Genomic DNA, 25,293 nt, shown 5'->3' with positions numbered 1-25,293 from the left:
TAGAGCCTATAAAAAAAGTGGAGGGTCACTTGAGGCTTTCAGTTGGAACTTCAAGGAAAGATGGAAGAGTAAGGCTATATGCAAAACAGACCAGTACAGTGTCCAGTTATTTCACATTTAATTTAAAGTGATTTGTTCCCAGCTTAGATGCCTACCAGAAGCAAAAGTAAATCTTGAGTGAAAAAATACACAGAACCTTAAGTTATCTCTGCAGTTTTTTCTCTGTAATACTAGGCACTAAACAAAAACAAACAAACAAAAAAAAAAAGTATACAAAAGAAAAGAGCTGACCAAACACGAAGATTAAAAATGGACACCAGAAACAGGCCTAGAAGGTCCAGACATTGTAGTCATCTGACCAGGATTTCAAACTAACAATGACTAAAATATTCAAGTAATTAAATGACAAGATAAAAATTTTAACGTAAACCTGGGAACTAAAAGAATCATAAACAAGTTCTAGAAGTAAAAAAAATCCAGTAACGGAAATTATTATTTCAATAGGTGGGTTTAACATTACATTTGATATAGCAGAAGAGAGAATTACTGAACTGGAATATTCTCAGAAGTAAATATCTAGACTGAATCACAGATAGCAAGGTTATAAATAAGTATAAGAGACAAATAAGGCAAGATTTTGTTTTAATCTACTTCTAATTAAAGTCACTGAAGGAGAAGAAAGATTGAGGTAGAATGGTATTGATGGAAATACAAAAGAAGATTTTCCCAGACTAATGAAAGACATCAAGCCAAATATTCAAGAAGTACTACCAACATCTAGCAGGCTAAAAGACAGAAAACAAGCCAGCAAACAAACCAGGTACATTGTTTAAAAAAAAAAAATGAAAACAAAAACAAAAACAAAAAACACTTTTTAAAACAGAAGACACAAAAAACGTCTTAAAGTCAGCCAGAGAAAAAGGACATTTACCTTCAAACAAACAACAAAAATATCAGCTGGCAGTTGGTTTATCAACAGAAAAATAGAATAACGAGACACTAGACTAAATATCCAATGAAAACATTGGGACTGAAACTGTAGGCCAACAGGGCAACATTTCTGACAAACTGACTCTAAAAATCACAAGAAATATATATTAGTGTCCTATTGCTGCCATAACAAATTACCACCAACTTACTGACTTAAAATAACATGAATAGCACCCACTTATTAACACATAGTTCCCTAGGCCATAAATCTGGGTTGTCTCAGCTGATTTCTCAGAGTTTTACAAGGTCAAAATTAAGATGTCAAATAGGCTTTTATCTAGACACTGAAACAAATATGCTTCCAAGCTCTTTGAGGTTGTTGGCCAAATTCAGTTCCTTGTGGTGATAGTACTTCCTTATTGTCAGCATGCAGTCACCCTTAGCTTCAAAAGGCCTCTCCCCAGTCCTTGCAGATGAGCCGTTACATCTCAGAACCAGCAAGTGCATCAAATCCTTCTCGTGCTTGGATTCTCTCTGACTTCCCTCCCGCTGCAGCTCTCTTCTGCTTCCAGTTGGAGTAAATTCTCTAATTTTAAGGTTCATTTGATTAGATTAATTCCACCTGAATAACCTAGGACACTCTCCCTATCTTAACATCCATAACTTTAGTTATATCTACAAAGTCCTTTTTGCCATCTAACATAACATATTCACAGGATCCAGAGATTAGAGATAGACATCTTTGGACAGCTATTTTGCTTACCACAAACGGTTAAAATCTAAAAAGAGTTAACACAATATTGGAAAAGAAAATGAGAGGGGACTTGTCCAACCAAAATCAAGACTTCATCTAAAACAATATAAATTAAAACCATTTGGCATAGACACAGGTTGAACAGCTAGATCAACGGAACAGCTAGGAAGCCTTACAATATTCAGAAACTGGCTGTTTGACTAAGGTGACATTACAAATCAGCAGGGAGATGATGGACAATCTAATTAAGTAGGAAAATTAGCTCCTTATGTGAAATACACTCTCACACACATATATACATACAAACAAAGCTGTTCAAAGCAAATTATTGAAACATTTAAAAGAAACTATGACATAAGAGCAGGGAAATATTTCTTATATAGGACACAAAAAGCAGAAACTATAAAGAAAAAGATTGATAAATTTTATCACAGTAAAAATTTTAGAAATGTAAACTATACCATAAGAAACATTATAGACGAAGTATTTTTTAAAGTCTCTTCTTCCAGAAAATATGTGCATATAATTAAGTACTATGCTACGAATACCATAAATCAATTACAAAAATGTGAATTCAGAAAAGTGAATGAAATGATATGAACATGCAATTCATCAAGAGGAAAACTGTGTAGCCAATAAGCAGCTTGTGCAACTGCACTATAATCAGGGAAAAACAAATTTAAATACAATGAGATTCCATTTTGTACCTATGATAGGAAAAAAAATAAGAAGGCTGAAAATTTGAAGTGTTTGTAAGGATATGGGAAACAAGAAGAGGAAATAGTATTGTGCATATGGTGAGTGAAGCCTGCAGCAGCGTGAATTATGCTCTTACAAAGAATTCTTTATGGTTGCAATTTCAGCATAAGGTAGGAAGTAAGGAAAAAGGGGTTAAAGAAGCTGACAGATAAGGTAGGGCTTTGTTTGAGTGCTGTGATGTTTGTGTTTTCTATAGAAGGAAATGGTAAGATATTGAAGGATTTCCAGGAGGGAAGCAGAAATAGGTTTGGATTGTACAAAGATTGCTCTGGAAGCAAAGTGGAGAATGTTTAGAAGGGGGTAAGACTGAAGACAATAGTTAGGATGCCGATTCAATGTCTCACAGAGATGATGAGAGCACTATAAAGGCAGCAGTCATAGGGATGGAGAGCAAATGTAAACAGATGCCACTAAAGAGGAAGAATCAGCAGAACCTGGTCATGAATAAGGAATGAAGGATAAGAAACTGGAACAGTAATGGAAGTTTCAGGCTTGGCCAACAGGGTAAATGATGCAATTCACTGGAATAGTTTCCTGGTTGGGAGAGTAAATTTACAACAGGCCAAAGTGATGAGATCAGAGGTACCTTTTAGGATCTTGTGGTCAGTTGTTTCTGTGGATCTGAAGCTCAGTAGGTAGGTCTAGGCAAGAGATTTAGTTTTAGCAGTCATGAGTGTATTAATGGTTAGTAAACACTGTTCATGGATAAGATCACCTATAAGGATAAATGGGGAAAATAAAAGAGAGCTAAGAACAGAATCCCAGAGATCAACATCTGGGAGATGTGTGAAGGGGCTGGGTGAAATCTGAAAAAGGGGTTGAAAAGTAACAAGACTGATAGAGGCAAAACAGTTGACTTCAACAAGCAAAGGGAAGAGTTTCCTAAAACAGGGCATATCTGGCAGAGGCCAATACTGAAGAGGCATGAAGATATAGACTAACAGTTGCCACTCAATTTACCGATTGTGAGGGACACTGGTCATCTAGGTCTTTGGCAGAGGTAGGTGGTTGTGAAGTAAATAGAGGTGATTAATTAGTGACATAGCCTTTTCCAAAAGCTACATTGTGATGGCAGTAGGAATTGTAAGCTGGAGAAGGCCTGTTCTCGTTTTTCTTTTTTAAGGTAGCAGCCCCTCAAGGATATGTACCTTTTTGGGGGAAACAGGTAGTCCAGAGGGAGAAGTTGATGTTAAAGGAGAAAGGAAGGACAATGAGGGGACTGAGTTGCTGAAGCATCAGGAGGAGTTAGTGACCAGAGGGCTTCACTGCAGATGGGAGAAGGGGCCTCTTCCACGGAAATGGGGTGGGCTACAGAGAAAAGGTAGGCTCTGCTATACGATAGCCTAGTAGAGCCTGTTTCTAAGTGGGAAGCAGGGAAATGCACTAGTCTCTCTGATGGCCGTGTTTTCTTAGTGAGATAATTTGCCAAGAGTGAGAATAGAGATATGGGGCAGGGATTTAAACATTGTTGAAGGATGGCAGAAGCTGCTGACTTGGCTCATGAAGATGACAACTTGCTGTCAATCAGCAAGGGCCCAGGTGTGGTTGGAGACCACTAAGTTTTTGGTAGCAGCAATCTGTGTGTGTGCGTTTTCTAGCAGAGTTCAACCACCGTGGTGTGTACAGAATTTAAACAACCTGAATGGTTAGGTCAAACCTATTTGAGATTTTACTCGTTGAGTGACGCAGAAGGACAAGGATTAACATTTATTGATTGACCTTGTACATGGGAATTAATTTCTCTAAACCTCAGTTTCTCTATCTATAAAATGGGGCTAAAAATACTACCTGTCTGAGTTGTTTTAAGAGTTAAATGAGATAATACAGTGTTCCTCACATTTTTTTAATATGACCTTCAGTAAGAAATATGTAGAAGTATTTTAATGAGAAATTTGTATGTTATTGTGAGAATTATATGAGTTACCATGAGTCCACAATGCCTTCACCAAAATACTTGGGGACTTACATATTTCCAAATTCAGAATTTTGACAATTTTAGGAACGGAAATTTTAGAACACATATCATATAACACCCTGTCAGGGATTACAGAAGTATCAAAAATCAAACATTAATCTTTTCACAGAAAAATATATAAATATTCACATAAACCATGAACAAAGACTATAAATAGCCTCACCTCAGTTTTGGACCAGGCTTTGCTTCAAATATGTTTTAACAATTTTTTTTTTTTTTGGTTTTTCAGAGCTTTTTGGATTTTGGAACTGTGATAAGAAATTGTGGAGAACTATATATAGAGATAGGTAGATAGATAAATAAATAGAAACATAGACATAGATATACATATAGAGATATTAGATATATAGTGTTTTTAAGTGCCTGGCATATAAGTAGTATTGTTATTATTATTGGTACAAATATATCTTATTTTTAAGATGAGGGGCCCCACTTACCAAAGTGATTTTTGACCTACTAATAAGTTGTGACTCACAATCTGAAAAACACTGATATATAATGATATATAAATGATTAGCCTGGTCCCTGGATCATATATACTTAGCTCTCAACACAAGTTAAAAGGTGAAAAATACCATCTTATGTTTATACAATGTTTTTACCTTTCAAAAATCTTGTAATCACATAGTTGCTATTTATCTTCAGTCACTTTATCAGAAATAAAGTAAATGATTTGTCTCTTGATCTATTTTGAGAGTTTCATGTCTCAATGATTTTATCTTGAACAGTAGGAAATTTAAACTATTATAATTCACAACTTCCTGTGGCTTTTATACCTTGACACCTAAAATACTTTTTAAGTTTTCTTTATTTTAAGTGACATAGATTATTTTATTGCACAGATAAAGAAATAGAACTAAAAACTCAAGCCATTTGTCTGAGGTTACAAAATATACTATTTCTATATAGAATTTGCCCAATAGAATATACAGTTTAAGAACAACTTTCAAGCAGTTTATTATTCACTTCTTAAAGTGAGTCAAAGACACTCTTATCCGAAGCCACCTTACAATCTTTGTGTTTTATTTTCTAGTTCTCTTGGAGATGTTGAAATAGCTGAAGTGAATGTCAAGGGTTTGTTTGTGAAGCTCATTAACTCTTCCCTTGACAAAGAAATGGCAATTGGAGATCATATTCTCCAGCAAAATGTGAATGGACAAACCATTTCTTTGTACCGATTCCTTCCAAATATGGTAATGCAGGCAAATTCCACAGTAACAGTGAGTATAAGAGTATAAATACTGTACATTAGAATTGTACAGGACAAACTTGTTGACACTGTCAGTCTGTGGCTCAGCACTGTCTCGTTATCACTCTATCTGGATCTGTACATAAGATGTGATTTTGTTGTTGTTGGTTAATTACCACACTTTGTCCATCTTCTGGATGTTAATTAATACCCACAGTTAAATTTCCACAGCTATCTTCAATTTTGTGTGCAATATCTTTTGTTTTTATAATTTAAAATGAAATTCTTAATGAATTTCATTAAGAATTCATTCTATTAAATTCATTCAGAATTTAATAGAAATTCTGAATTAATTTCTATTAAAATGAAATTCTTAATGAATTTCTATTAAAATGAAATTCTTAATTTCCTGAAACCAAGTAAATATAAACCTGAAAAGACAAGCAAAGAGATTATTTGCTTAGAGAACAGGTAATTAGCTCATGCAGGAGGGGGTCCTCTCTTTCTTGTTTTTTCCTTTAATCCCTGTAGAGTAGCTGTTCGGTGTTGCATAGCTTGACATTGTATATGATATAGTCATTATATTTTAAAACCTCATCTGTTCAGAAAGATTATGTTGGAGTAACCCTATGACATTTACAAAATTGTGTTCAACTCCAGTGGCATTTGTCATTAACAATTTTATTACAGGTATGGGCAGCAGCATCTGAAGCAAAGCATCAACCTCCATCAGATTTTCTTTGGAAGGAACAAGACAAGTTTAGAGCAAGTCCTGATTGTATAACAATCCTGTGCAAACCGAACGGTCAAGTTAGTTTCTGGTTCTTAACAATAGTTTTTAAAAAAATATTGTGCTTATTGAGCATATCTGTATTTTTTATTCTTTTTATTTTATACAATGTGTCTAAGTGCATAAATGTCAGTAAAATCGACTTTATGCCTAAAAGATTATTTTATTGTCAGGTTCTTATAAATTTATTTACTTTTTTATTTAATTTCAGTAGTTTTGGGGGAGCATGTGGTGTTTGGTTACATGGATAACCATGTTGTCAAATGGAAGAGCACTCATTAGTTCTTAAGTGGTGGTATTCCATGGTATGTATATACCACATTTTCTTTATCCACTTGTTGCTTGATGGGCATTTGGGCTAGTTTTTCATAGAATGGATAGTTATCCTTATGTTCCCCATCCTCTTAGCACACTTGATTTTTTTTTTATCCGTAAAGCTTGGGAAGAACCATCACTAAATGCCACAACACATCAGGCAAATCAACAGCATTCTCTTCCCAATGTCAAAGGGCCCAAGAGTTACTTACAATTTGGCAAAAATAATTTTGATATCTCATATTCCTAAGAAACCTCTTCAACTTTCAAAGTCAAGGGAAGATTTAATTTGTGATATTTAGCCTGAAAAGTGGGGTAAGGAAGGTACTCGATACAGGTCTTTTCTATTTATCAATAAATATTTGAGATGTGAAAAAATACTCTTCTCTATTTTAGAGCTATGCTAAGTACTGGGAATATAACAGATTAAGACCTGCACCAAGGAACTAATATTCTAATGAAAGAGCTTACAGTATTAATTTGAAATGACTACACTTTACTCCTTATAAAATTAAGGGTATTAGCAATAGCTTTGTGTAATTTGTTCCCAGTATTTGACAGTTTTATATTTTCACTCAACCTTTCTCTTGGTATAATATTAGCATAAATATATACCCATGGACCTACCATTAAGGTTCAAAGGTATTTCTTTTTACAACAACAAAAAAGTTAATCCTTTTTCAAAATGATTTTTAGATCACTTTTACATACCTGTGTCTCTTTCTTACCCTCAGTCTAATTTACTATGTCATATAACTACTAACAAAATATGTTAAGCAGAATCTATCTCTGAGTTTCTTTTTTGCTGCATTATAATATATGTTGAGACTGAATTTCCCTTTAAAATAGACTTGGCTGATTTCTTAAGAGCCATTTACTCTCTTTCTGCGGGAACAGTTGTTGTTAGATGAGGAGAGCACCCATGAGATATAACTTAGCAGCCTTCACCTACTCAGCTTTAGATTTCCTTGTGGGCTCGAACTGAATTTTATAATACTTCTCTGATGGGAAAAGTAAAGCTACACAATCTAAGTTATTTACTTAGATTAATTTTCACTGATGGGGAAAATAAGGATACACAATGTGAGTTATTTACTCAGCCTCATAAGAAATCATTAGCAAAACCAAGCTTAGGATTAAGGCATTCTTATCTCAGAACTTTCATCATAGTTATCCACTCTGTAAACCAGTTTGTGATTTCTACTTTGTATGTACATTGCTCCAGGCACTGAGCGTTGAACCAGACAGACCAGGTCCCTGAGCTCCTGGAATGCAGATTTTAATAAGTTTTCATTTGTTGCAACTGAATTAGGCTTTGTACTTAGACTGTTCTTTTTACCCAGTGATTTTAATGACTTTGCACATATAGAATCAGACCGTTTCTCTGGGGTGATGTAAGCACAAATAACTGTGCCTGCTAATGAAAGACTGAACCTAACTGATTGATCCATATGGAAAATATTTAAATATATTTCACATCTGTCAGGAATGGCGCTAGGTGCTAGAAAAAGGAACATAAGTATTGCACACTTCTTGTCCTCAAGAAACTCAGAGTCTGCTAGTAGAAACTGATATGTAATAATAAGTAATTGCAATACAGTGAAACAATGCTTTAATAAAGTATGGGCAGCCCAGGTCAGAAATATCAACTCTGTAAAGGAGAGCATGAAAAAAAACATTGAGAGGAAGAGCCATGTGTTGTGAATCTGTAGTGGAGAGGAGTTTGCCCACCTAACTTGAACCATGGTGATCTTGCCCCTTTTCACCTTCTGGACTCTCCTCTCTCCATCCTTCTTCATGCACTCTGTTCTAGCCACACTGCCCTTCTTCTCATACTACTTTAACTTTCCAGTGCTTGACTCCTCCTTCATGCCACAGGGCCTTTGCACATGCTCTTGCCTCTCAATAGACTCTCTTCCCTCCCTTTTTACCTATTAAATCCTACCTGCCCTTCAGAACTCAGCTCAAGCCTTTTTTTTTTTTTTTCCTGAGTCACATCCTATTGGAAATTCTACCTTATGGTAAAGCCATATGCATTATTTAATTCGACTAGAAAATATTTCCCTTAAGTAGGTGGAAATGTGACTTTAAAATCAGCTTGAAACCCTAATGTAAGTATAGAGTTCTTTTTCTAATAAATTCATTTTCATTCTCACTTTAATAGCACTGGATATTACTATCTGCAACCACCAGGTAAATTTTCCTTAAAAAGACAATTTACTCCCTTCCCATAGACATGCTGAAACACAGACTCATAGTGTCATCATGACCCTGCAATTGCTTTCTATTTGTATGTAGAAAATAATCCATATCTTGTGGAAAAAGTCACAAAGCCTGTAATCTACTGTCTAAAATAATAGCCAGCTATACAGATCAGAATAGACCCTGTTTCTGGACTTGAATAATATTTTATATTTATAAGATGGGGCAAAGAGAAGTTATATTATGGGTCATTTTTAAAAAGAAGCCTAGGGCGGTGCAATGGCTCACGCCTGTAATCCCAGCACTTTGGGAGGCCGAGGCGGGCGGATCACAAGGTCGGGAGTTCGATACCAGCCTGGCCAACATGGTGAAACCCCGTCTCTACTAAAAATACAAACATTAGCCGGGCATGGTGGTGCCCGCCTATAGTCCCAGCTACTCGGGAGGCTGAGGCAGGAGAATTGCTTGAACCTGGGAGGCAGAGGTTGCAGTGAGCCAAGGTTGCACCACTGCACTCCAGCCTGGGTGAAGAGCAAGACTCTGTCTCAAAAAAAATAAAAATAAAAATAAATTTAAAAAATTAAAAGGAGGCTAAGATAAAGTGTGTCTTAGACTACTTTTTGAGTCATCACTAACATGGCAGTGGTTAATATTTGATACACCTACAAATCTTATGGCTTAATATAAAGGTGGCTTTTAGTTTTGCTTTGCCATGTATTAACTATATAACTGTTATTCTACTTTCTCATCTGTAAAGTAAGAGTTTGTATAACATAATCACTAAGACTCCATGAGTCTATGGATCTTTAAAGCAGGGATAGGTTTTGTTTTACCAGTCATGTTGTTGTCCCATTGGGATTTGGAGCCTCTAAATTACACGTCAAATAATTAATAAATGTCTTATGTTTATCAATGCCTGGTACTTTCCCAATACATTGTTTTGCATTAGAGATCCAGATGTGGAACAGACCAGTCCTATACAATAGGAACTTATTGAAGGGCTGTTTATATATGCCTTATTACATTTGATTCTCAGTAATGTTTCAGTATTTTGGGGAAAAAAATGGGGCTTGGAAAGTTAAATGGCTTGCTTAAGGTCACATGATAAGTAATGTGATAGAACTAAAATAAAACAATATCTTCTCTCAATAATTTTTCTATTTTGCACTAAAATTAGTTTGCAAGGTTCATGTGGCCAACTTTCTAGAGCTGAGGCTAAATTTTATCACATTATCATCATTGTCATCGAAAATGTTCTCAAGTTCCTACAATACAGGGAAAAATAAAATATTGCCTTGTCTAGGAAAGGCACACATCTCAATAATGGAGATCATACTAAGAAGATCATGAACATATTTTCAAAATATAATATGTTTGAGCTACTAAAAAGGGAGGATTCATAACTAATGATCTATAGCAAAAGTCCAGTTTTTTGCTGTAATTTATGAAAATAAACTTTTTAAAAAAGAATTCATCTTTCTTCCTCTGCTAGAAGCTTAGCCTAGCTGAACTGACCTTGTGTTGTCTTTATGTCTATGTTATTTGTCAAGCCAAGCAGAGGGATGTTCGAAGGTTACAGTGTGAAGTCCAAACCTCTAATTTGGTAAACTAAAAACAGATCCCTAGAACAAGTAGAATGTTAGGGCACGTTTTTCATGTTGAATAGAAATATAACTGTTAGTGTCTATACAGGATTTTCCTGAATAATTTTTGCACGTGTATGTTGTGCGCATGTCATATATTCAGAAAATCCAAACAAACTCCGGCTTCAGTGCTTATGGGTCTCCTTAATACTCTTACCTAGGATTGTAGCCTGAAGAACATGTTTTCTTGTCCATGTCTCTAGCTCTACTGTCCATTTTCCCATCTCAAATAAGACACACTCACACACACAGTGTCTTAAATGTTTAAAATCTTAACTTATTCATGTTACCATTACTTTTTGCACGGTTCTTTAGAGTTGTGAAATTCAGTAGCTGGATGAATTTTACAACACTTCGATAGAGCAGTTCCACCACTGCCCTCTCAGTTTTACACATGAAGTCACAGTTCAAGTTAGAAAGTAACTTACCTATCTGAGATTATGCTGCTTGTAATTTTCAGAACAGGAAACTAAGGCCAAGATGCCTTACTCTATATCCTCATCATGTAGTTCGCTAAGCCACACACACAGGTAAATGGCATTATATAGTTCAGTTTTTAAATTCTGTTGTACCATATTTTACATGGTAAATAAAAAACAACTCAAAATGGATAAGAGACCTAAACGTAAGACCTGAAACCATAATACTGCTGGGAAAGAACATAGGGGAAAAGCTCCTTGACGTAGTCCTTTGCAATGATTTCTTGGTATCACACCAAAGCTCAGGCTACAAAAACAAAAATAAAAGTGGGTATGGAGTATGTCAAGCTAAAAAGCTTCTGCACAGCAAAGGAAACAATTAACAAAATAAAATAGCAACCTGCCGACTGGGAAAAAAAAAGTTTGCAAACCTCGTATCTGAGAAGGAGCTAATATTCAAAATGTATGAGGAACTCTTACAACTCAATGGCAGAAAAGCAAATAACCTGATTTAGAAAACAGCCAAAAGACCTGAATAGACATTTCTCCAAAGATATTTAAAAAATGGCCAACAGATATATTAAAAGATGCTCAACATCACTAAGCATCAAGTAAAAGCAAATTAAAATCGCTATGAGCTATCACTTCACACTTCATAAGGATGGTTATTCCGAAAAGACAGGAGATATAATGCCAAATGTTGGTGAGAGTATGGAGAAAAGGGAACCCCAGTACATGGTTGGCAGGAATGTAGATTGGTGCAGCCTTTATGGAAGACAATATGGAAGTCCCTAAAGAAATTACAAGTAGAGCTACCATACAACCCAGCAATCCCTCTTCTGGGTACATACCCAAAAAAGATGAAATCACCACCTTGGAAAGGTATCTGCACAGCCATCTTCATTGCAGCGTTATTCACAATAGCCAAGATACGGAAACAACCTAAGTATCAGTCAACAGACAAATGGATAAAGAAAATGTAGCTATACACAATGGAATATTATTCAGCCTTAAAAAAGAACATGGAGGGACCTGGAGGACATTATGCCGAGTGAAATAAGTCAGACACAGAAAGAAAAATGTTGCATGATCACACTTACATGTGGAATTTTTGAAAATGTCAAACATACAGAGAAAGAGAATAAAACTGGTTCACAGGGATGGGAGCAGGGGAGGAAATAGGGAGATGTAGGTCAAAGGATACAAAGTAGCAGAGATTTGTAGGATGAAGTCTAGGGATCTAGTGTACAACATAAGGACTATAGTTAATGAAATTGTGTTGGGGATTTTTGTGAAGTAGATTTTAGCTGCTCTTGTCATAAAAAAGTAACTACGTAAGACAATAAATACCTTAATTTGCTCCATCATAGTAACCATTTTACTATCTATCTATCTATCTATCTATCTATCTATATATATATATATCTCATAACAGCATGTTGTAAACCTCAAATATACATAGCCAACATTAATAAATCATTTTCATTAGGCCATTGCCTGGTACACCCCTATCCACTGGAAGCAAGCATGGGAAAAATTAGATACTGACATTGAATTTAACAGATGTTCAGTAGTATCTCCAACATTCCGAAAGCATGTGTTTCAGTGGACAGCATCTACAACTACAATAACTAAAGAAAAACAAGATCAACCTAAGAAAGATATCTCAAATTATCAGGTGGAACAAGCTCAAGTTCTTCTTAAGAGGTAAGGGTTGTTTGGTTTGTTTGTTTTAATGGGTCCTTCCCACAATTAGTAACTGAGCATGTGGGAACGACTAGATGACAAATGGATGTGTGATGTATAAATTAAATCAATAGTGATTTTTGGAAACTACTATTTTGAATAGAACTCATAGGAAAAGCATAAAAACAGAATGAGCAGGTAAACACTTATAGGGCAATGAAGGCTGGCGATCTTCACTAGGTAGTATTGAGACCCCTCTGGCCATTTCACTTTTTTTTTTTTTTTTTGAGACAGAGTCTTGCTCTGTCGCCCAGGCTGGAGTGAGTGGCGCGATCTCGGCTCACTGCAGGCTCCGCCCCCCGGGTTCACGCCATTCTCCTGCCTCAGCCTCAGGAGTAGCTGGGACTACAGGTGCCCGCCACCACGCCCGGCTAATTTTTTTTGTATTTTTAGTAGAGACGGGGTTTCACCCTGTTATCCAGGATGGTCTCGATCTCCTGACCTCGTGATCCGCCCGCCTCGGCCTCCCAAAGTGCTGGGATTACAGGCGTGAGCCACCGCGCCCGGCCGCCATTTCGCTTTTCCTGGGCGCTGTTATTAGAGGCAAGGCTGCTGCAGAGAGGTGAAGAGGTGAGGTATCCCCAAGTCTTTAGCAGTGCTTAGGTGGAGGGAGAGGTGCATTATCCAGGAATTTTATCTTGAATCAAGAGCTGCCTGTGGACAGAGGTGCAGAATATATTATTCATTTGTAGGCAAATGCTTCAGAAGTTATAACAAAAGTTCTGCTCACAAAGTTTAAAAAGTCATATTCTCTTGGTCTTGAAATATGCTTCCAATTTAATTGTGCCTTCAACATTAACACCACAGCATAAAATGGCTTTTGAGTTCCATTTAGGCTTTTTTCTTTTACAGAGAGAAGGAAATCCCACCAACCGTTTTCCCCAATCGCAGCCCTTGGTGCCAGAATCCCTATGTCTCTGCACATCCTTACTGTCCTTTGATTGAACCACACAATATATCCACCGCTGGAGGCAGCTTGGATAGACAGCCCAGGTCTCGGTCAACCAGACCTAATCGAGCCTCAGGTCAGTTAAAAGAGTACTTGTTCCAGTGGAGAGTGCGTGTGTGTGCATACACATGTGTTAAGTAGTGGGTTAAGTGGTTAAAATGTGCTAAGTGTTAAAGATGATTCATATTCTCAAGAATAGATGGCTCTTAAAGGAAGTATTGTTAACCATTCACTTACATTTCCCCTAGCACAGTGTCTTCCACTGTGCTAGATAAATATCTGTCCTTGATAAATACCTGTTGAATGAATCAATGAATCAAAAAGAACAGCGTGGCCAGCAAGAGTATGTATGATTCTTGAAGTTCAATGAAAAACACTTTTTGTTTTTTCATCAGGCAGCAAAAACTGTTCTTACAAGTTATGCTGTGTTGAAAAAAATTCCATCTTTTCCAAACACACTCTAATGTTAATCTCCAATTCTTTCTCGGTCAGAAGTTTCTTAAGTCCTCTAAATAAAGCTTTTAGAGTTAGTATGATTAACACAGCCTCTGTGAATGGATTTTAGGAAGTCCATGCGCTTGCTACATTTGGCACAAGATTGTGTGTGTCTATATGATTTTTTCTGGGGAGAGAGTCCATGAAGTTCATCAGATGTCCGCAAGTATTTAACAAGAACTGGAATAGAAGAACATAAAGTCAAGAAGGAACCAGACTCAACTATTGGAGAAAGCCTGTTTAATACACCAGCAATATCCTGGTGAAGCTGTGATAATTCACAAACTTTGACTTAGGAAAAAAGAGCTTGTTTTTTTAAAAATGAAATCTTAAGCGAGATCCCAATGTATGAAATGCATAAAAACAGATCAGCCCAAGGTGAGGAGGATGTAGCAATTTCCACTGCTCATGACCCCCTTATTCTTCCATTTCTCTTTGCCTGTGATCTTTAAGACACCGCGAAATCACAAGATTCTCCATGAAACAATATGACAACCATTGTGTTAATATGCTAGCACATCATTGGGAAATGACACCCCCAAAATAGTACCTTTTAGAAGTGGAATGATGGAAATTTTGTAAATTACTGAATGTATTTCTTTTTCATAAAATTGTGTACCATGTAGCAATATGTCTGAGTTTCCTCGTCTGTAAAGATATGGGTCTGAAATTGAAGGCCTCTTTAGCAATAAACTCTGTACATGTGTGTGAACTTTAGATATAGATGTAGATATATTAGATAGATGTAAACAACTTTAGCCCTTTATAATCTTTAGTACTTTATGACTTAAATTTGAGGCTTTCAAGAAGTACATTAATTTATGTTTTTCTTTAATTAATGATAACGTTCACTAGTTTACTTATTCAGAACAATTTATTTTCCAAAGAAATTTGATTTCAAAATTTTTGAGGCACTTTTCTATAATATAATGGTGGCAACTCATCTTGATTGTTCAATAACATTTGCTATTCAACACAAAACACTTCACTGTATGTGCATATTTTGTAGTAGTAATTCAAAGATAGTTGCTTTGATACCTCTACAGTCTTTATATATCGTTATATAACTTTTTTTCCATTCACTTAATTTTCAGTGTGAACAGATATACATCAGAATTGTATGATTTTTTCTTTGATTTCTACCACAAAAGATGGCCACAAAGAAACAGATGTTATGAATGTGGTTGCTGATTGATTGAATCAAGTAATCCCTGAATTACCAGTTCATCTCCTTGAAAGGATTTGTAACATGATTCTTCCAAGGGAAAGTTACATGGTTTGTTAATTATCCACTATCTTTTAAATTTGCCTGCTACTGGAAAATTTGCCACCGTTAGCACACACTTAATAGTTGGCAAAGAAAAAAAACAGACAAAACAAAAAATAATTATACTTGGAAGTTGTTCAATCCTGCTCCATTTACCCTAAAATCATAAATAGGCTAGTTTGCTGAGTTACAGAAGAATCTTAGACAGAAAGAAATCTATCTTCTGTCTGAAAATTGTTGCCTTGTTTTAAACTGTGTCTCTCAAATATGCTACAGAGGAGCCTAGAGACTAATAAAGAGGATAATTTTAAAGAAACATCTACATACTGTACTTCCAACTTACGCTAAACCCATTTTGTTTTTAAAAATGTTAAAATACAGCAAGTATAATGTTAAAAGTACCCATATATTAATCATGCAGAATGAATGCATGTTAACATTTTGTTGTATTGTTTCACATTACCAAAAAGAAAAATTCATAAATTTGAAGTTCCCTTTAATTGTATTTGCAGTTCTGATCTGATATTGGAATAAATCATTCTGGTTCTCATTTTATACTTTGTTTACATGCATATGGATCCATATACTTATATTTAAAATAGTTTGTGTGTTTTTAATTTACATAAATGGCATCATGCTAAATGTGCCAGCTCTTTTTGACTTACTATAATTTGGGGGATTTAACTATAGTAATATAGAGAGACCTAATTCAGTCACTTTAACTATTATGTAGTATTTCATTATACAAATTTACTGTATCTTATTTATTCCCCTATTAATGTTTTTCTCATCAACAATGTAGGTGAAAAAATTTTTAATTTTTTTAATTTTCTTTTTTACTTTAAAAAAAATTTACCAAGTCTTTGAATGCATCCAAGAAAATGTTATGTCTATGGCAATGATTATCCTTGTGCAAGTCTACTTGTGCATACATACAAAGGTTCCTTTGGGGTTCATACCTAAACTTTTAAAATCTTCTAAAATTCCTACATGTACTTATTCAGTTGTATGGTACCTGTATCTTCAACTTTATTAGATTTTGCTTAACTGCTCTAGGAAGAATTTTGCTAATTTATACTCCCACCAACGTAGTAAAATATTTCCCGTTCCCCTTATTCTCACCTAACTTTATATTGCCAGAATCTTAAATTATGTGCCAATCTGATGGACATTAACTAGTAACTCATTATCTTAATGTGAAGTTCTTCTTTAATAGTGGTGTTGTGCATCTTTTCGTATGTAAAAAAATCTTTCCCTATCTCATAATAATTCTCATAATAATAAAGTTATGTGCTTATATTTATTAATTTTGGGGAGTATCCATTCCCTCAAGCATTTATCCTCTGAGTTACAAACAATCCAATTACACCCTTCAAGTTAGTTTAAAATGTACAATTAAGTTATTATTGACTGTAGTCACCCTATTGTACTATCAAATAGTAGGTCTTATTCATTCTTTCTTCTTTTTTTGTATCCGTTAACCATCCTTACCTCCCTGCCCCGCAAAGACTACCCACTACCCTTCCCAGCCTCTGGCAACCATCCTTCTACTCTCTATGTCCATGAGTTCAATTGTTTTACTTTTTAGATCCTACAAATAAGTGAGAACATTGTGTGTTTATATTTATTTCTGATAGTTTTTCCAATTTGCTTTTTGTATATGTCTTTAATATATTTGAAGTTGTTTTTATGTATGGTATGAAATAGTGACCTCAGATTTCTTCCATATGGGAAACCATTTGTCTCAACACCAGAGAGTGTGTCCATCACGTGCACACTGATTTCTAGTACCACCTCCCTCCTATGCTTGGGTCTGGGTCTGTGCTCTCTAGAGTGTTCTATTGATCTATGGCTGTGCCAATAACATTGTTCCTGTTGTTATCGGTACGTAATCATTCTTTTGCTCTCTTCTTGCTCTTCCCTTTCAGTGTGATTTGGCTTTTCTTAAGCTTTTTACTCCTCTTTACAAGAATCATTTTTATCAAGTTTCACATAATAAAACCATCTTGTTGGCAGTGTGATTAAAATGATAAGTATTTTAAAGGTCATGTTGAGAGAAAGTTGATACTTTTATGATACTGAGTCATGGTATATGAAATCAATTGTCAGTTCATTCAGATTTCTTTCATGGCTTTCATTGATATTTTGTCATTTTTTCCATAAAATTCTTGTATATCTTTTGTTAGATTTCTCACCCGGGCAGGTGTATTGATTTGTTATTATTGTTGCTACTGCTTTTGAAAATGCTATCTCTTTCTATAACATTATTTTCACTTTTTTAAAGAAGAGGAAAATTATCTTTGTATATTGCTCTTGTTTCAACAAATTTTCTGAACTTTTTGGTTTTAATAGCTTGTAGTTTCATGGGTTTGTTTGCTTGTTTGTTTGTTTGCTTGTTTTTGAAACAGAGTCTCACTCTCTCACCATGGCTGGAGTGCAGTGGCACGGTATCAGCTCACTGCAACTTTTGCTTCCCTAGTTCCAGTGATTCTGGTGCCTCAGCCTCCTGAGTAGCTGAAATCACAGGTGTACGCCACCACACCCAGCTAATTTTTGTATTTTTAGTAGAGACAGGGCTTTGCCATGTTGGCCAGGCTGGTCTCAAATTCCTGACCTCAAGTGTTGGCCTTCCAAAGTGCTGAGATTACAGGCATGAGCCACTGTGCCTGGCCACATGGGTTGTTTTTTCCCCCTCTGTATTGTACAAATATGTACAAATGACATCCTTTCTTTCCAATGCTTATAAATTTATATCATGTTCTTGCATTATTGCATTGGCAATAATGTGAGATAGTTCCAATGAGCATGGCCAACTTTCTCTTATTCATATTTTTAATCAGGATGCATCTAAAGTGATGTTATTTAGTGGAAGGTTTGCTGAAAGTCACCACTGAGCATTCATTTTGCTGAGAATTTGTTCCTGTGGGAATTAGCACAAATTTGGGGGAATGTTCTGAATTCTACAATGTATGGGGTTAGGAATTTTATTCAATATAATGAAGATCAAATGCACAGTGCCTCTAGCTAACTTTGTGACTATGGATTATTAAAGGATTAAATATGATGTGACACTCATCCTGCCCCTCGGGGTTCACAACAAACTAAAATGCCGGAAACCACTCATGGGCAATAAATGTTTCTGATGATTTGGAAGTCATGAGAAGAGGTTTCATTAAAGCCCCCTCCCCACACACACACAAAAAATTGTGAGTAGATTCTCCTACGAGTCTTTTCAACTGGCCCCAAGAGGGATTACCCTTGGTCCCTCATGCCATGCACTACCAAAGCTCTTGCCATAATTGCCCTCTTTGTCTCTTTCAGAAGAGCTCTCACTCCCATAACTTCAGGAGTCACCACATCTTCTACCAAAAGCCTGGTGAGGTATCCTCCCCCTATCCTAAGAGGAATCTGATAGCAGATATCAAGAGGAAACATTTTTCACCTCCTTATAAATTCCACTATTATTTTGACTTCACAAATAAGAATTTAGTAAGTGATGGAGCTAGAAAAATTCTGCCTTTGAATCTTTTTTTAATGTTATAAAATACAGAAAGAACAAAAAAGACACTTCTCTACCCACTTCCCCAAATGAAAATATTAATATACTGTCATATTTGCATTAATTATTTTTAAAATAAGCATTACGTGTCAAAAGTCTCCTAGATTTCTTTTTCTAGTCCTAGTCCTATTCCCCTCCTTTGCTCCCTAAAGCAACATCCATGAACTAGGGATATTTTTTCTTTTTGCTATTGTCTCATTTTTTGCTGCTTAATGCAAATCTAACTTCAAATTCAAACATTTTTCCACTATCAACTGTTGAAGCTCAAAAAACTCATCTGTAGCTGCAAATATGTATTTCAAACCTACATAACCAAAGCAAATGTTGCAAAAGACAATATTGATCTTTCTAAGTATAACAGATTCTGATATTTCCTACTCTTTTATTTCATTTTAAAATACTTGCCATGACCTTCTAAATTTATATCATAACCAATAGAGAGGGCAAGATTTGCTGTTTAAGAAACATTGCTTTAGAAATATTTATGAAAAGATGAGAGCAATGGAAAAGGCTCAGGGGAGATAGTATTGGAACTAAGGTATTGAAGGTCAAATAGGAGTTATTCAGGTTGAAAAGAGGGTGGGCAAAGCATTCTGAGTAGAAGAAACAGTACATATTAAAAGCACAAGGAGGCAAGAATAAACTTTGGGTTCAGTGAAGAGAGAGAAATTGTATCCGACTGAAATATAAGTAGAAATTGAGGTGTTAGTCCAGAAAGTTTGGTAAGGACTAGATGTTAGAGGTATTGTACACCACCATGTTAGAGTTTCGACTGTATTATGAAAATACTGAAGAGGCAACAATTGGATTTTAAATAGGTGTTATAGTTAATAGTTATAGTTAATAGTCTCATATAGTTAGATCTGTGTTTAAAAGAGAATTTTAAAAGCAATGTGAAAAATGCAATGGAGTAGGAAAGATTCCAAACTCTTTATCTCCAGCCCAACATTCTATTCTGAACTTCTGATTTATGAGGCTAATTACTTATAATCTCTAGCTGGATGCCCTACAAGTGTCGCATTCTCAGAATGTTCAAAACAACTCATCATTGTCTTTCCCTCAAAATCTGTCATTCCACTGATTTTCCTTATATAAGTGAATGCCAATCAGAAACCCGAGGTATCCTAATGGCCTTTCTCTACTCCTTTTCCTTCCTCAACTCCGAAGTATAATCAATCTTGTTTATGTATCCTAAACATTTCTTCTCTTACTTAAAAATCTTCATTTTCTCCTCATTGTCCTCATGGTGGAGTCCAAACCCATAAAATCGTTTAAGTATCTTTGAGCCTGGGCTGTCCTATCTCATCATGCATTCGCCTTCTTGCATTCTATGCTTTAGTCATCTTGAAGTTCTTTCAGTTCTTCAAACACACCTGACTACCTCCAGGCCTTCACACATTCTCTCACCCATCCTCTTCTCATGGATAATTATTTTTCATCCTTAAAGTTTCACTTATATGTCACTATCTCCAAAGAACCCTTCTCTGGTCCCCACCAAATGAGTTTTTTGCTCCTAATATGTGTTCTCAGTAATATCTTACACTCACCAAGCAAAGCGTTTATTCCACTGTATTGTAAATTCTCTTTTATCTCTGGACTATAAGTGTTAAATTGCTTTTATTTTGCTCGTCTTTTTGTCACTTGCACCAAACTCAGTACATGACACATAGGAGTTAATATGTGTATACTGAAGGACAGACTGAAAAAAAGACGCTGAAGATTTTTAAATGACATCTCATAGAGTTAGACTGGTATTTTAATGAGAATTTTAGAAGGAATATAAAAAATAAAATGGAATACAAAATATCCCCAAATCTAGAAAAGAAAAAAGCAGTAAGGAAGCAAAGGATAAGGAAAGAAAGGAACAGCAAAAAAAGATTAGAGAGAAAGACTGAGCACAAGTAAGTCTAGTAGAGTTGTAATTTGAATCCCAAAAGGAGATAATGGAGAGGTTGGGACAGAAACAATATTTAAATAAATAATGGCAAAAATTCTCAGAAACTGATACAAAGACATCAAACCGCAGAATTAAGAACAATAATAAATCCCAAGCAGCATAAATACAAAGGAAACCACATCTATGTACATCATAATAAAACTTCAGAAAACAAAATATGGAAGTCATAAGATAATGGAATGATAGCCTCAATGTGCTAGCAGAACTTCTAATCTTGAATTCTATATTGAGGAAAAATACACCTGAAAGGATGAACGTAAAATAAGGACATTTTCTGACCAAAAAAAAAAAAAAAACTGGAAGGATTCATTAATGGCAAATCCACACTAAGGAAATACAAATGGAAATACTTAAAATAGAAAGAAAATTATCCCACATGAATGCGCAGAGCTATAGGGAGAAGTAAAAAAAAAAAATGGAAACAATCAAAACATGAACAAACATAAATATTTACTACACAAAATAATACTTATGTTGTCTTATAGGGTTTTAAATTTAGATAGAATTTAAATACATGACAACTGTATAGTTTCCTAGGGAGGGCTACTTTCACAAAGCACCACAAACTTGATGTCTTAAAACAAAAGAAATTTATTCTCTCACAATACTGAGGCAGAAGTCTAAAAGCAAGGTGTTGGCAAGGCCATGCTCACTTTGAAGACTTTAGAAAATTATCTTTCCTTGCATCTTCTTAGTTTCTAGTCATTGCCAGCATTGCTTGATACTCCTTGACTTGTTGATCCATCGCTGTAATTTCTGCCTCTGTCTTCATATGGCCTTTATTTCCTGTGTGTCTGTGTCCAATTTCTCTCTTCTTTATAAGAACATCAGTCATTGGGTTAGGGCCTATACTAATCCACCACGACCTCATCTTAACTTTATTACATCTCCAAATACCCTATGTCCAAATAAAGTCATGTTCGCAGGTTCCAAGGGTTAGGACATATCTTTTAGGGAGACACAATTCAATCCATTACAACAGAAATAGAACAAAAGTTGGGAGAGGACTAAATGAAGTTAAAGTATTCTAAATTTTCTGTTTTTCCAATAAGTTGTAAAAATAGCAACTTATATTAGACTTTAATAAATCAAAAATACATGTTGTAATATAGGATGGAAACTAAAAGAATAGTATAAGAATGTCAGCCTGGCACAGTGGCTCATGCCAGTAATCCCAGCACTTTAGGAGGTCGAGGCAGGCAGATCACCTGAGGTCAGGAGTTCGAGACCAGCCTGGCCAATGTGGTGAAACCCCATCTCTACTAAAAATACAAAAATTAGCTGAGCATGGTGGTGTGCACCTGTAATCCCAACTACTCCGGAGGCTGAGGCAGGAGAATCGCTTGAACCTGGGAGGCGGAGGTTGCAGTGAGCCGAGATCGCGCCATTGCACTCCAGCCTGGGCGACAAGAGTGAAACTGTCTCAAAAAACAAAAAGATATATGTCATAGTTTCATTATCATTCAGTTAAAACTATATAATTTCCAACGTAATATCTTCTTTGATACACGGGATATTTGGGGATAATATATCACCAAGAAATTGAGTTTATTTCAGGAATGCAAGGCTGGTTATAAAGAGGAAAATTATATAATCATCCCAATAGTAAAAGCATTTGATAAAATATTCACTCCATACCCACGAGAGGAGAACCTTAGAATATTAGGACTAGAAAGAACTTTCTTAATCTGACAAATGGTATTTGCAAATCTCCTAAAGCAAACGATATCATACTTAACGGTGAAGTAGGTGCAGTGGTGAAAGTTTTTTCCTTGAGGTCCTGAGCAAGACAAGAATTCACTTTATGATGACTTTTATTCAACATTGTACTAGAAGTCTAAGTGAAATAAGGCAAGAAAAATGAATATGCACATACTAATTACCCCATAAACCAGCAGTTTCATTCCCAAGAACTATATATATCTAACAAATATATACATATATGCACCAAAATATACATACAATAATGGTCTGAGTGACTGTATTTGTAGTAGCCAAGAACTAGAAGCAATCCAGGTGTTCATCAATTATTTAATGGATAAATAAATTATAATATGTTCATACAATCCCATAGGCAATGAAAATGAATGAACTACTGTACATGCAATAATATCAATGAATCTCATAAGCATACTATTGAACAAGAAGTGTCAGACAAAAAGGAATGTGTATTGAATGATTTTGTGTATATAAAATTCAAAAACATACAATATTGAACCATGGTGTCAAAGGTCAGAATAATAGTTATCTTTGGGAGAAGAAAGGAGTAATATTTAGAGGTTACCAAAAATGCTTCTAGAACACTGACATGTTCCATTTCTTGATCCAAGTGGTGTTTACAAGTATGGTTTACTGGTTTCACCATGCGGTAAATTGTGATTTGTGAACTTTCCTTCATGTATATTATACTTAAATACATTTTATTTTTAAAAACTTAATGAGCAATAAAAACTGGTAAGGGAAGAAAGCATGGTTCCATTAATGAGCATGGACAGCTTATATACTGACAAGGAAGGACAAAGAAAATCTAAAAAAAAAACACATTGATGAACTCAAAATGAATATTAATAACATGAAGCTTATTCAGTGTAAGAGAAAAACAGTCTTAACCATTAATAAGCTTAAACCCATCATTATGTTGCAGTGTCTTGGGAATTAATTTTAATATAGTTTGTCATAGCTCAGTCATTTCCAGAATACCTCATAGCAGAGAAAGCTAATTGCAGCCCTTAAAATATTCTTCCTTTATACATAAGATTCACAGGTCCAGGGAAATCTAGACACATGGCCACCAATAATAAGGCCTATTTTTCTCAGCCTCTGCTGCAAATAGTAGGATTATGTGTCAACATCCTGTATAATGGAATGTGAACAGAAATTGTGTCTACAACATCTGGATCATGCCCCGGGAGTGTGTGCTCCCCTGTGCCTTCTCTATGGCATGACCATGGGGCTAGAGCTGCCATATTTCAACTGAGAGATGAAGCCATGACCTGAGGATGGAAGAGCCACCCAAAGTGCCCTGTACTGGCACATCTCCAGACTGTTAAATGAGAGAGTAATACTTTTGTTTATGCCATTTTTAAGTTGGATCTTTGTGTCTGAGCCAGATGGCCCATAGAATAATGCTACCATTTCAAGATTTAGTTTCCCTTAATGGGCTATTGGTTAAAAAGAAAACAAAAATCACAGCCAGAACAGACATTTTTTAAGATAATTAGGTGAATTTGAATACAGAATAAATATTAGACATGAAGTCATTGTTCATTTCTTAGGTGTGTTAATTGTGTTGTGGTTATATTGGTTGTTCTTAGGAGATTCATACTGAAATCTTACTCTCTAATGGTCTGGTCATGTAGGCATATATGATAGATATAAGATAATGTGTCTGGGCACAGTAGCTCACACCTGTAATCCCAGCACTTTGGGAGGCCGATGTGGGTGCATCACTTAAGGTCAGGAGTTTGAGACCAGCCTGGCCAACATGGTGAAACCCCATCTCTACTAAAAATACAAAATTAGCAAGGTGTGGTGGAGCGTGCCTGTAATCCCAGCTACTCGGGAGGCCGAGGCACAAGAATTGCTTGAACCCGGGAGTTGGAGGTTGCAGTGAGCCAAGATCATGCCATTACACTCCAGCCTGGGCAACAACAGCAAAACTCCATTTCAAAAAATAAATGAATAAATAAGATAATGCAAATATGGCAAGTATTAATGATTAAATTGGGGTGATAAGTATACAAATTTGGTTGTATTATTCATTGACATTTTCTTTATGTTTAAATTTTTCACAATAAAAATTTGAAATAGTAAAATAAATAAGACAGATTTTTTGATAGAATCTAGTATGTACCAGGAGCTGTTAGAGCACAAAGGCAAGGCCCTGAGTACAGCACGAAGGAGTCGTCAGAATGAAGGCTAACGGCCCTTTAACACAGCAGATAGGTTTACACTGTGTTGCCATTATTCATCCTACACCTGGAGAGAATGTGCTTTCTTCTTGCTCTGATTAGCTTGTAGATTATCGACAATTTTGCCAGTGTTCTTCTGTAATTCAGGTTAAATGACAGAAACTAGTCTGAAGATAGTATTTTGTATTGTTTCGAGTTGATATTGTGAGCATGTTCAATTTAATGTACTTTATTTGTTCATGGTTGAATGCACTTTGCCTATCTTCTGCAATCCATCTCATATACTGCAGTGGAATTCATCTTCATTGTGGACTGTGCACCTGCTACCTGCTACTGTCTTCTATGTAAATGTTATCATAGTAATAATAATGATGATGTTTCTTTGTTTGTGAGTGTGGCAAAGCCACACTGTGAAAAACTAACTGCTAGAAAA

The 25,293-nt window shown here is 35.6% G+C and overlaps 1 protein-coding gene across 28 annotated transcripts in view; it reads left to right on the top strand.

Annotated features, from left to right (window-relative positions):
* Positions 1 to 25,293, top strand: part of LMNTD1 (lamin tail domain containing 1) — a 75,916-nt gene that overhangs the window by 22,199 nt on the left and 28,424 nt on the right. For 10 of the 28 annotated variants that reach the window (XR_010135736.1, XR_010135737.1, XM_054526985.2 and 7 more), the window contains exons 5-8: positions 5,452 to 5,638; positions 6,298 to 6,417; positions 12,466 to 12,683; positions 13,575 to 13,747. Coding sequence is in view for 25 of the 28 variants with exons in the window: in XM_054526985.2 (XP_054382960.1) it covers positions 5,452 to 5,638; positions 6,298 to 6,417; positions 12,466 to 12,683; positions 13,575 to 13,747 (698 nt within the window). In the remaining 3 variants the exon portion in view is untranslated. Of the gene's footprint in view, positions 1 to 5,451; positions 5,639 to 6,297; positions 6,418 to 12,465; positions 12,684 to 13,574; positions 13,748 to 14,236; positions 21,891 to 25,293 lie in introns of those variants that run through there. The other 18 variants (XM_054526991.2, XM_063712071.1, XM_054526988.2 and 15 more) reach the window with 7 other exon arrangements.

This window comes from Pongo abelii, chromosome 10 (assembly GCF_028885655.2).
Source record: "Pongo abelii isolate AG06213 chromosome 10, NHGRI_mPonAbe1-v2.0_pri, whole genome shotgun sequence".
Taxonomy (NCBI): domain Eukaryota; kingdom Metazoa; phylum Chordata; class Mammalia; order Primates; family Hominidae; genus Pongo; species Pongo abelii.
This window is presented reverse-complemented; position numbering and strand designations above follow the sequence as displayed.